Below are 13341 nucleotides of genomic sequence, written 5' to 3' on the forward strand. Positions count from 1 at the left end.
CCAGACGACATTGTTTAGTCGACGGGACCCGGAGAAGGCCAACTCTGTGGGACCTGACCGGTCGCTGGGATTCATGCGGCAGAAGGCAGTCTCGCAGATATCCTGGTCCGGTGCCATGAAGGGCTTTACAGGTAATAACCAACACTTTGAATTGTGACAATTTTCCATTGCCTATGTAGTTTCTGTGCACAACATGACTGTATGTATGCTTTCTCTTTTAGATTTTTTATATGTATAATTGCTATTTTAGATTTTAATTATTAGATTTGTCATCATGTATTGTTTTTATCACTGTTGTGAGCCGTCCCGAGTCTACCGAGAGGGGCGGCATACAAATCTAATTAATAATAATAATAATAATAATAATAAAATAATAATAATAATAATAATAATAATAATAATATAATAATAATAATAATAATAATAATAATAATAATAATAATAATAATAATGATGTTGTGGCTGCCATTTTGGCTTTTTTGACCTCTCCTGCAGAAGCTGCTGAGGATAACGGCAATTTAAGGGATGAAAAAAGTAAGTCTACAATTTCAGGTTCCAGCTTAGCCAGTAATGGGTTGATTGATTGATTGATTGATTGATTGATTGATTGATTGATATGCCGCCCCTCTCTGAGCACTCAGCCATACCAGTTGCAGCCGGTATGGCTGGGATCGGGGCTCCAGTAGCGGAAATTGAGATGCGCGTGTTCTGAGGTGAAGGAGCACCGAGGTTTCTCCGCCCAGAGGCCGATTTTCTTGGCTTCTGTCACGAGGGATTCGGAGTGAGTGCCCCCCTTGGCGGTTGATAGGGGCCTTCGTGGGCACATTCTGACCTGCGATGATGAGCCAAAAAAGGCAGCTCTAGCCAGTTGATGGGAGACCAAAGGGGAGGGCCCGGTACTGGAAGTGCCTATCTGCATAACAAAAAAGTAAAAATCTGCTGTGCCTGCATGAGATTTGGCTTCTGCACATGCGCGAAAGCAAAAAAATAGCCGAAGTTCAGTGAAATCTGTCGCAAGTGAGCATTCTCTTCTGCTGCACGAATTAGGTCCCACAGAGTTGGCCTTCTCCGGGTCCTGTCGACTAAGCCAGTGTTTTTCAACCAGTGTGCCATGGTACACTAGTGTGCCGCGAGACATGGTCAGATGTGCCGCGAAGCTCAGAGAAAGAAAACAAGAGAAAGAGAGAGAAAGCAAGAGCAAGAGAGAGAAAGAAAGCGAGAGAAAGATAGAAAGCAAGAGAGAGAACAAGAGAGAAAGAAAGCAAGAGAGAGCAAGGGAGAGAAAGAAAGAAAGAGAGAGAGAGAGGGAGGGAAGGTGGGTGAGAGAAAGACATAGAGGGAAGTAGGGAGGGAGAGAGAAAGGGAGCAAAAAAGAGGAAAGAAGGAAGAGAAAGAGAGATGGAGAGAGAGAAAAAAAGAGGGAGAGAGGGAGAGAAAAATACTGTAGAGCGAAAGGAAGAGAATTTTTTTGTCCAAACTACTGGACTAAGCAATGTCATCTGGCGGGGCCCAGGGGAAGAGCCTTCTCTCTGGCGGCCCCAGCCCTCTGGAACCAACTCCCCCCCAGAGATCAGAACTGCCCCCACCCTCCTTGCCTTTCGTAAGTTGTTGAAAACTCACTTGTGCCGCCAGGCAAGGGGAAATTGACACCTCGCCTAACTACTAGGTTTATGTATGGTTTGATTGAGTTGTGTGATTATTTTATTTTAAGGGTTTTTAAATTGTGCTTTAAACATTGGATTTGTACATTGTTTATGATTGTTGTGAGCCGCCCCGAGTTTTCGGAGAGGGGCGGCATACAAATCTAATAATAATAATAATAATAATAATAATAATAATAATAATAATAATAATAAGTGAAATACGAAGATCTAAAAATCGAGCTGCAACGACTCTGGCATAAGCCTGTGAAAGTGGTCCCAGTGGTACTTGGCACGCTGGGCGCAGTGCCAAAGGATCTCAGCGGACATTTGAAAACCATTGGAATTGACAAAATCTCCATCTGTCAATTGCAAAAGGCCGCTTTACTGGGATCGGCAAACATAATTCGCCGCTACATCATGCAGTCCTAGGTGCTTGGGAAGCGCCCAACTGGTGATGAAATACGAAATCCAGCATAGTGATCTCGTTTGCTGTGTTGTACTGACATAATAATAATAATGATAATAATAATGATGATAATAATAATAATGCCGCCCCAAGTCTTCGAAGAGGGGTAGCATACAAATCTAATAAAACTTAAACTTAACTTAATAATAATAATAATAATAATAATAATAATAATAATAATAATAATCCTCACGTGAGATATTGCTTACTATGCCAAATCTCATGCTGACCGGTGCGTGTGTGCGCGCCAAATGCGCACGCGCCCACAATATCTCCGAGACCGCCTCCTGCCGCACGAATCCCAGCGACCGATTAGGTCCCACAGAGTGGGCCTTCTCCGAGTCCCGTCAACTAAACAATGTCGGTTGGCGGGCCCCAGGGGAAGAGCCTTCTCTGTGGCGGCACCGGCCCTCTGGAACCAACTCCCCCCGGAGATTAGAACTGCCCCTACTCTTCCTGACTTCCGTAAACTCCTTAAAACCCACCTTTGCCGTCAGGCATGGGGGAACTGAAACATCTTCCCCTGGGCATGTTTAATTTATATATGGTATGCTTGTGTGTATGTCTGTTAGTATATGGGGTCTTTTTTAAAATCTTTAATATTTTAAATTGTCAGATTATTTATGATTTGTTTCCACGTGTTGTGAGCCGCCCCGAGTCTTCGGAGAGGGGCGGCATACAAATCTAAGTAATAAATAAATAAATAAAATAAACAATCCCGGAGAGCGTACCGGTAGGAGCTGGTACATGGTACCCCCGCCTGAGCTCTGCCCGGCCCAAAGATTGAGGCCCTTGTCCCAAAAAAATTTTTTTAAAGGCCCAAAGAAAAGATACAACCAACATCCATTTATTTATTACAAAGAAACCACACATAATTATTCGTGAAAATCACAGTATACGGGGTTTGGCGAGTGTAATCCAGTTACCTTCATCTCGGGTTTACTACCAATTTTGCCAAGTAAGCTCCAGACCACCCCCACCCACCATCTGGATTGGAGTAGGAAAAATTATGGCTTCTCTCCTAACTCGATTTTCTTTCTCCCTCCCCCGCCGCATAATAATAATAATACAGTAATAAAAAAGCCAGATCCATTCCTAAGGTTACTTTTTCTACCCTCCTCTAATCCAGGTTCTCGTTAGGTTTAAGAGATATGTTTTTACTATTGAAACTTAACGTCTTATATGCTTTAAGCCCCTTTGTCTGTCCTTTTTTCATCCTTTATTCCTTGTTTTCTCCATGTTTTGTTTTGATTGTTTTTATATGTAGAAAATTAATAAAGATTATTTTTTTAAAAAAAGATATCCAGCTTCGTGGCAGCAGACAAAACTTGGGACTAGTTTGGTCTCCAGGTACCGTGTTTTCCCGAAAATAAGACCCTGACTTATATATTTTTTTGAACCCCGAAATAAGCGCTTGGCCTTATTTCCGGGGAGGTCATTATTTTGGGGTGCGTGGAGCACAATGAGACTCATTTTGCTGTCTTACCTGATTTCCAGCTTTGTCTCCCTAACCCTAATCAAAGAAAATAGTATTTTGGGGGGAGGCCTTATTTTCAGGGGTTTCTTTTCAGGGAGGCCTTATTTTCGGGGGTTTCTTTTCAGAGGAGGCCTTATTTTCGGGGGTTTCTTTTCAGGGGAGGCCTTATTTTTGGGGGTTTCTTTTCAGGGGAGGCCTTATTTTTGGGGGTTTCTTTTCAGGGGAGGCCTTATTTTCGGGGGTTTCTTTTCAGGGGAGGCCTTATTTTTGGGGGTTTCTTTTCAGGGGAGGCCTTATTTTCGGGGGTTTCTTTTCAGGGGAGGCCTTATTTTCGGGGGTTTCTTTTCAGGGGAGGCCTTATTTTTGGGGGATTCTTTTCAAGGGAGGCCTTATTTTCGGGGGTTTCTTTTCAGGGGAGGCCTTATTTTTGGGGGTTTCTTTTCAGGGGAGGCCTTATTTTCGGGGGTTTCTTTTCAGGGGAGGCCTTATTTTCGGGGGTTTCTTTTCAGGGGAGGCCTTATTTTCGAGGGTTTCTTTTCAGGGGAGGCCTTATTTTTGGGGGTTTCTTTTCAGGGGAGGCCTTATTTTCGGGGGTTTCTTTTCAAGGGAGGCCTTATTTTGGGGGGCTTCTTTTCAGGGGAGGCCTTATTTTCGGGGGTTTCTTTTCAGGGGAGGCCTTATTTTTGGGGGTTTCTTTTCAGGGGAGGCCTTATTTTCGGGGGTTTCTTTTCAAGGGAGGCCTTTATTTTGGGGGGTTTCTTTTCAAGGGAGGCCTTTATTTTCGGGGGTTTCTTTTCAGGGGAGGCCTTATTTTCGGGGGTTTCTTTTCAAGGGAGGCCTTATTTTCGGGGGTTTCTTTTCAAGGGAGGCCTTATTTTGGGGGGTTTCTTTTCAAGGGAGGCCTTATTTTCAGGGGTTTCTTTTCAGGGGAGGCCTTATTTTCGGGGGTTTCTTTTCAAGGGAGGCCTTATTTTCGGGGGTTTCTTTTCAGGGGAGGCCTTATTTTCGGGGGTTTCTTTTCAAGGGAGGCCTTATTTTTGGGGGGTTCTTTTCAGGGGAGGCCTTATTTTCGGGGGTTTCTTTTCAGGGGAGGCCTTATTTTCAGGGGTTTCTTTTCAGGGGAGGCCTTATTTTCAGGGGTTTCTTTTCAGGGGAGGCCTTATTTTCGGGGGTTTCTTTTCAGGGGAGGCCTTATTTTCGGGGGTTTCTTTTCAGGGGAGGCCTTATTTTCGGGGGTTTCTTTTCAGGGGAGGCCTTATTTTCGGGGGTTTCTTTTCAAGGGAGGCCTTATTTTCGGGGGTTTCTTTTCAGGGGAGGCCTTATTGTTGGGGGTTTCTTTTCAGGGGAGGCCTTATTTTCGGGGGTTTCTTTTCAGGGGAGGCCTTATTTTCGGGGGTTTCTTTTCAGGGGAGGCCTTATTTTCGAGGGTTTCTTTTCAGGGGAGGCCTTATTTTTGGGGGTTTCTTTTCAGGGGAGGCCTTATTTTCGGGGGTTTCTTTTCAAGGGAGGCCTTATTTTTGGGGGCTTCTTTTCAGGGGAGGCCTTATTTTCGGGGGTTTCTTTTCAGGGGAGGCCTTATTTTTGGGGGTTTCTTTTCAGGGGAGGCCTTATTTTCGGGGGTTTCTTTTCAAGGGAGGCCTTTATTTTGGGGGGTTTCTTTTCAAGGGAGGCCTTTATTTTCGGGGGTTTCTTTTCAGGGGAGGCCTTATTTTCGGGGGTTTCTTTTCAAGGGAGGCCTTATTTTCGGGGGTTTCTTTTCAAGGGAGGCCTTATTTTGGGGGGTTTCTTTTCAAGGGAGGCCTTATTTTCAGGGGTTTCTTTTCAGGGGAGGCCTTATTTTCGGGGGTTTCTTTTCAAGGGAGGCCTTATTTTCGGGGGTTTCTTTTCAGGGGAGGCCTTATTTTCGGGGGTTTCTTTTCAAGGGAGGCCTTATTTTCGGGGGTTTCTTTTCAGGGGAGGCCTTATTTTCGGGGGTTTCTTTTCAAGGGAGGCCTTATTTTTGGGGGGTTCTTTTCAGGGGAGGCCTTATTTTCGGGGGTTTCTTTTCAGGGGAGGCCTTATTTTCAGGGGTTTCTTTTCAGGGGAGGCCTTATTTTCAGGGGTTTCTTTTCAGGAGGGGCCTTATTTTCGGGGGGTTCTTTTCAGGGAGGCCTTATTTTCGGGGAAATACAGTAACATCTTGGATGCTCTCTTTCTCTCTCTCTCTCTCTCACACACACACACACACCAGGTCTGCCAGTAAACACAACGCACAACCTGCCAGCCTGAGACAAACCCCGACGGTTATACTTTTAACACCTCCCCGTCTTTGTGGGTCCGTTTGTGGACCACCAAGTGCGCGCTGCAGGTAAAGCACCTTCCACAAATCAGGCAGGAGTACGGTTTCTCCCCCGTGTGGATTCTCTGGTGCTGCATGAGGTGCGCGCTCTGGCTGAAGCTCTTCCCACAGGTGCCGCATTTGTAGGGTTTCTCGCCCGTGTGGGTCCGTTCGTGCTTCACCACATCCGAGCTGGTGGTGAAGCTTTTCCCACACAGGGAGCATTTGTAGGGTTTCTCCCCCGTGTGGATCCTTTTGTGCTTGACGAGATCCGAGCTGGAGCGGAAGCTTTTCCCGCAGGCCGGGCACTTGCAGGGTTTCTCGCCCGTGTGCGTCCTCTCGTGCTGGGTGAGGATCATGCTCTGGCTGAAGCACTTCCCGCAGTACGAGCATTTGTAAGGCCTTTCCCCCGTGTGGCTCCGCTGGTGCTTCACGAGGCCCGAATTGGAGGCGAAACTCTCCCCGCAGGTGAGGCAGGTGTAGGGCTTCTCCCCCGTGTGGGTCCTCTCGTGCTGGATCAGGTTCGAGCTGCGCTTGAAGCTCTTCCCGCACAGGGAGCAGTGGTACGGCTTTTCTTCGGTGTGGGTCTTCTTGTGGTTGACGAAGTTGGAGCTGGTGGTGAAGCGCTTCCCGCACTCGGGGCACTGGTAGGGCCGCTCCCCCGTGTGGGTCCTCTGGTGGGTCATGAGGTGGGCGTTGGAGCAGAAGCTTTTCCCGCAGAGGAAGCACTTGTAGGGCTTCTCCGCCGTGTGGAAGCGCTCGTGAACGATCAGGTAGGAGCGTTGGTTGAACCGCTTCTCACAGACGGTGCACTTGTAGGGCTTCTCCCCCGTGTGGATCCTCTCGTGCTTGACGAGATCCGAGCTCTGGTGGAAGCTCCTCCCGCAGTCCGCGCACTTGTAGGGCTTCTCGCCCGAGTGGTTTCGCTTCTGATGGCTGATGAGGCTGGAGATGCTACAGAAACTCTTCCCGCAATCGGAGCAGATGTAAGACGTCCCTTCGACGGAATGGCCTTCTTCCAGCATGGGGATCATGCTCGACAGACCTACTGATCCGTGTTGGATCTCACAGATCCCTTCCACTTTGTGGAAACCCGAAATGTCTGGGGCCGTTTCAAGGAAGGGAACGCATGGTTCCAGGAATCCGGGTGTCTCCAGGTCGACCGTTTCCTCATGGTCGTCCATCTGTCCACCAGCCGCTCGCTTGGTTAAAAAGAAAGGAAAAAAGAAAGAAGAATCAGGTGACATTCCAAAAGATTGTAACGATGGTCCTCGACTTTTTAAAAAATATATATTTTTATTGGTTTTTTAAATGTTACACACACAGACTGCACCTCATACAACATAAAACAGTGCCCTGTGAAGTTTCACCCACCACCTAACAACATACATACCCCATCAGCAATTTGGAGGGTCTGTACAAACATCTTTGACATTCTTCTAAGCCTGGATCTGCATTTTATTTACATATCAAAGAGTGATTCTAGTTTATTCTTTATGGCTAGATCACAAATTCTACTTGTCATATAACCTCTCACCATGTCCCATCGATCCATCAGTTTCTTCAATTTATTTTCATTGTACATGTTCATCCTTACCCCCATAATTTCAAAGTGAATGTGGTCCACCATGTACTGATACCAGTTCTGTATCGTCCATTTTGCTGCTTCTTTCCAACCCAATACAATTACTGCTTGAGCGCTTTCCATTGCTGCTACTTTTATTTCTCTAAATCCTCTTAAATCTCCCTTTTTTATGTACTGCCATTTCTTTTGTGATTGTCCAGTTAATATTTAACATCCTGTTCATTTCATCTTGCACTTCTTTCCAAAATTTCTGTACTACTGAACACTCCCAGAACATATGCATAAAAACTCCTCTCTCTTGGCATCCATGCCAACAGGTACCTTTCCCCTTCTTCTGAAAATATGCAAGTTGTGTTGGTGTATAGTACCACTTATGTAAAATTTTCCTTCTCATGGTCCTCGACTTTACGACCACAGTGGAGTCCAAAATCTCTGTGGTTGAGCAAGACATTCATTAAATGTTCGACTTCTTTTTATCGCTTTGTATCTATTTATATTGTATTTTTATTATTGTTGTAAGCAACCCTGAGTCCTTCGGGAATTGGGCGGCATAGAAGTCGAATGAATGAATGAATGAATGAATGAATGAATGAATGAATGAATGAATGAATGAATGAATGAATTTCCATTTTGCAACCACAGAGGTTAAGCAAATCACTGCCATCGTTATGTGAGTTATTTGGTTGTTAAGTGAACCTGGATAAGGGAAGCAAGATTCACTTAAACCACCCTGTCAGGAAGCAAACCACTGCATTTAAATATGTGGCAAGAAAGGTCATACAACAAGGCAAAACTCCCTTAAAGCCATCGGCTTTCTTAGCAACGGAAAACTTGAGCTCAGTGCCGGTCCTAAGTCAAGGACTACCTAAATTAAATAAATACATGTCCAAAGAAATTTGTTGCGATCCCCTCAGAGCCTCATGTTGGTTTGGGGGCAGGCTCTAAATACAGTTTAAAATCAATCAATCAATCCTACTTTTTCTATTGCATGGGGCTCCTGCTCAGTCCAAGTAGTTCCTATTACGTGACAAAGATGAAATTGAACAGAGGGGACTATTTGGGGGCCTCACCACTCTGATCGCCATCTGAAAGTGAAAAAACACTTCCCTTGTTTCTATCTATCTATCTATCTATCTATCTTCCGGAAAGAGTCCAGAAGGAGTTAGGAGGCTCATAAATTTAAATAATAAATCAATCATTCGGGTTTCTTCCCCCCACATTCTAGAGACTGGCTCTCGGTTAGACCAACTGGTCCAAATAAAGATCTTACTTCGGTCCAAAATATCACGTCAATTATTCAATTTCTCTGCTGCGCGACAGAAGGGGGAAGAACTGGTTGCATTGGTTGCCGATCAGTTTCCGGTCACAATTCAAAGTGTTGGTTATGACTTATAAAGCCCTTCATGGCATCGGACCAGAATATCTCCAGGACCGCCTTCTGCCACACGAATCCCAGCGACCAGTTAGGTCCCACAGAGTCGGCCTTCTCCAGGTCCTGTCGACCAAACAATGTTGTTTGGCAGGACCCAGGGGAAGAGCCTTCTCCCTGGTGGCCCCGACTCTCTGGAACCAGCTCCCCCCAGAGATCAGAATTGCCCCCACCCTCGCCTTTCGTAAGCACCTTAAAACCCACCTCGATCGTCAGGCATGGGGGAATTGAGATATTCCTCCCCCCCTCCCCCCCCCCCAGGCCTATACATTTTATGCATGGTATGTTTGTGTGTATGTTTGGCTCTTAATAAGGGTTTTTAGTCATTTTAAATATTAGATTTGTTTTATGTTGTTTTGTTGTTAGCTGCCCCGAGTCTACGGAGAGGGGCAGCATACAAATCTAATTAATAAATAAAAGAAAGAAAGAAAGAAAAGGGGAAAAGGATTACCATATTGTTATCAGGGGGTTTATTTCAAATGACTGAGACTCCAGCCAGGAACGTTCTAGACGTGTTCTCCACAAAGCATTTTCCCTCCAATTGCGCCTTTGAACACAAATCTTTGCTGAAGATATTGATTGATTTGACTTGTATGCCACCCATCTCCCTAGGGACTCTAGGCAGCTCACAACAAAAATAAAACTTATACATAGTGTTAAAACCTCTAAAAACAATTTAAAAACCATTCAAATCCCACAGGTTTTTTAAAGAAAAACCATACATGTCATTTATGGCCTGATCTCGATGGTGCACCCTCAGATCAACGGCCATAGGCCTGCCGGAAAAGCCAGGTCTTTACTGCTTTCCAGAAGGCCAGTCAGGATTTCAGGACGTAGCTGGTTCCAGAGAGTTGGAGCAGCCACAGAAAAGGCCCTCCCCTGTGGACCCCCCCCCCCCATTGTTTAGCTGATGAGACCTGGAGAAGACCAAACCTGTGGGCCCTTATCAGTCGCTAGGATCTCTGTGGTAGAAGGTGGTCTTGGTGATACTTGCAAAGGGGAGGGTCTGTTCTTTTCAAACAGTGCATATCTGCCTGTTGAAAGGGGTGGGTGGGTGTTCAACTTTAGAGCCCCAGTAATGTACTTAAAGGGACAGAAGCCTCTTCCACCATCAAATCCAGCAAGGTCTTAAGAAAACAGGGGAGAGGTGGGGGTAGAACAGCTGTCAATCATCCATCTGCCTTTCACTCATTCTCAGGAACATCATAGCCTTCCAGCTTCAACCCTTAGGACAGTGGTTCTCAACCTGGGTGTTAGGACCCCTTTGGGGGTCCAATGACCGTTTCACAGGGGCCGCGTAAGACCATTGGAAAAGACGGATTTCCCATGGTGTTAGGAACTAAAGCTTCTATTCTGGTGCCTTGGAACATATTTTTTCAATACGACCAATCAGGCATTTACAGAGGGGGTGAAGAACTGTATTAAGGGGTCACGGCATTAGAAAGATTGAGAAGCACTGCCTTGTTAGGACCTTACAGAAAACCCTCCAAATGTGTAGGGGGTGGGAATGCTATCTGGAACCTTGACACAGTGTCTCCAAGCAAGCTGGAGATCCCCTTTCAGAGGGAGCTTGCCCATTGGTAATACAGTGATACCTCGTCTTACGAACTTAATTGGTTCCAGGATGAGGTTTGTAAGGGGAAAAGTTTGTAAGAGGAAACAATGTTTCCCATAGGAATCAATGGAAAAGTGATTAATGCCTGCAAGGCCAAAACTCCCCCCTTTTGCCAGCCGAAGTGCCCGTTTTTGCGCTGCTGGGATTCCTCTGAGGCTCCCCTCCATGGGAAACCCCGCCTCTGGACTTCCGTGTTTGTGATGCTGCAGGGAAATCACAGCAGGGGGAATCACAGCAGCGCAAAAACGGGTGCTTCGCTGCCAACGGCAGTCCGGAGGTGGGGTTTCCAGCGAAGGGAGCCTCAGCGAAATTGCAGCATTGCAAAAACACGGAAGTCCTCGAAACCCCAACCTTCGGACTTCTGTGTTTTTGTGATACTGTGATTTCGCTGAGGCTCCCCTCGCTGGGAAACCCTACCTCCGGACTTCCGTTGCCAGCGAAGCATCCGTTTTTGCGCTGCTGGGATTCCCCTGCAGCATCGCAAAAACACGGAAGTCTGGAGGTGGTGTTTCCCATGGAGGGGAGCCTTAGGGGTATCCCAGCAGCGCAAAAACAGGCGCTTCTCTGACAACAGAAGTCCGGAGGTGGGGCATCCGAGTAGTGGCGGCTTGGGTTTGTAAGGTGAAAATAGTTTGGAAGAAGAGGCAAAAAAATCTTAAACCCCGGGTTTGTATCTCGAAGTTTGTATGATGAGGGGTTTGTAAGACGAGGTATCACTGTATTTCTAACACCTCGGTGGTGCAGCTGTTAGTGTGCAGTACAGCAAGCTACTTCTGCTGATCATCAGCTGCCAGCAATTTGGCACATGGAATCTCAGTAGGCTCAAGGTTGACTCAGCCTTCCACCTAAGGTCAGTCAAATGAGGACCCAGATTGTTGGGGGCAATATGCTTACTCTCTGTAAACTGCTTAGATAGGGCTGGAAAGCACTGTGAAGCAGTATATAAGTCTAAATGCTATTGTTATTGCTACCTCTCCTCTCGTAACCTTGTTTATTTAACAGGGATAACAGACTTGGAAAGATACTTAGAGTTCATCTAGTCCACACACACACACACACCCCAACTGGAGCATGAGACCTTGTTATATATAACATTTCAGACAAACGGTTGTCCAAACTCTTCTTTAAAAGCCTCCCTTGATGGGAGCACCCACAACTTACAAAGGAAAAAGCCCTTCCCACTGCACTGGTTGGTTGTTCTCACAATCAAAATTGGTTTTGATTGCTACTGAAATGTATTTCTATGGGGTTCCTAAGGGTTTGCAGTAAGCCTTAGTGGCAAAGTGGTTAGAATTCAGTACTGCAAGCTGCTTCTGCTGACTGCTGGCTGTAGTTCAGCAGTTCAAATCTCACCTCCTGCTCAAGGTTGACTCAGCCTTCCATCCTTCGGAGGTGAGTGAAATGAGGACCCAGGTTGTTGGGGGCGATAGGCTTATTCTGTAAACCGCTTAGAGAGGGCTGTAAAAGCACTATGAAGCAGTATATAAGTCTAAATACTATTGCAACAAACGAAACGTTTGCAGTGGAATGATTTAAACTCCTAGTTCTATTTGCATCCCCGCCCAGAGCCACTTCGTGAGACAGATGAGCACCCCAGTTTGCAAAGGTTTGGCTGCAACCCCCTCCCCACTTTTTCCCCCATGCAAGGAAAAGCTTTGACATCAGTCTGTTTTTGCAGAGCTCAGATCAGGTTTAAGGCAGGGAAGCAAAAGGAGCGTTTATTTTTTGGTGGTGGTGGTGGTGGTTCCCTCTTCCCCATTTAAAGGGGGCGGGGGAAGACCCCTCCCATTTCCCTCCCTTTCCCCAGTTAAGCGGCTGCGTTTCCTCCCCTCCCTATTCCAATCCACCCTCCTGGCTCTGCCACCCCCCCCTCCTTTTGTTTGCAAAAACCAGCCTCGGGAGGGGGGGGTTAAAAACGGCGGGGCCTCCTCCCCGCTCAACCCCACCTGCAAAGGTGCGTCTCGGAAGCCGCTTCTCCGAAAACGCCGCGGCGATCGCAAATGCAGCCTCCGCCGGAGCGATGGGAAGGGCGCCGGCGGAGTGGGGGGAGTGGGGGTGGGCGGGGATGGTGGGGGGAACGAGAGAAGAGGAAGTGGCGAGGAGGGGGAACGTAAGGGAGAAGGAACAGGAAGTGGCCTTCCCTTTTATCGCCCCCCTTTCGCTCGGGCGATCCGACGGTCTCTCTAGGAATCGGGGTGGCCGTTCCTTTCATTGCCACCCCCACCCACCCCTTTGCTCGCGCGTTCGTACGGTCTCTCTAGGAACTGGGTGGCCTTCACTTTTATCGCCCCCCTCGCTCGCGCGTTCGTATGGTCACTCTAGGAATTGGGGTGACAGACTCGGCTGTCAACCCCCTATTTCCCCTCACCCGACTGGGGAATTCTGGGAATTGAAGTCCTCCAGGCTTAAAGTTGCCAAGGTTGGAGACCCCCTTGGCCTAACATATATGTTGGACTCCGACACCCATCGTGCTTATAAGTTATGGGCGTTGGAATTTGCAACTTGCAAGGTGCCAGGCTGGGGAAAGGCCTGGCTTCATGGAGGACGGTGAATGGATTTATTTTAATTTTTTTGAAGGCACCTGGCTAGGTTGAATGTTTCAGAAGTTCAGAATTGTTCAGCTGTTTGAAAAGCTGGGATTTTGAGTCTTTTGCACCACTTTCTTCTACAACAGAGATTTCAAAAGTTGAAAAGACTCTGATCTGCCAGGAAGCCTCAAAACAAAGATAGGGGGGGACCCTCCAGGTTTGCATTTGACACTTAAACTACAATGAATTAAGAGCACTTCATTGGCTCCATCAAAAGACAA

The 13341-nt window shown here is 46.8% G+C and overlaps 1 protein-coding gene across 1 annotated transcript; it reads right to left on the minus strand.

Moving 5' to 3' along the window:
* Nucleotides 1-2935: 2935 nt before the first annotated feature.
* On the minus strand, nt 2936-12753 carry LOC139159852 (zinc finger protein 436-like). Its single transcript, XM_070737277.1, has 2 exons — nt 12479-12753; nt 2936-7105 (listed from the first exon to the last, which is right to left on the minus strand). The coding sequence occupies exon 2, from the start codon at nt 7085-7087 to the stop codon at nt 5870-5872; it is 1218 nt and encodes a 405-aa protein (XP_070593378.1). The 5' UTR covers nt 7088-7105; nt 12479-12753; the 3' UTR covers nt 2936-5869.
* Between the last annotated feature and the right edge of the window lie 588 nt (nt 12754-13341).

Source organism: Erythrolamprus reginae, chromosome 2 (assembly GCF_031021105.1).
Source record: "Erythrolamprus reginae isolate rEryReg1 chromosome 2, rEryReg1.hap1, whole genome shotgun sequence".
Lineage (NCBI taxonomy): Eukaryota > Metazoa > Chordata > Lepidosauria > Squamata > Dipsadidae > Erythrolamprus > Erythrolamprus reginae.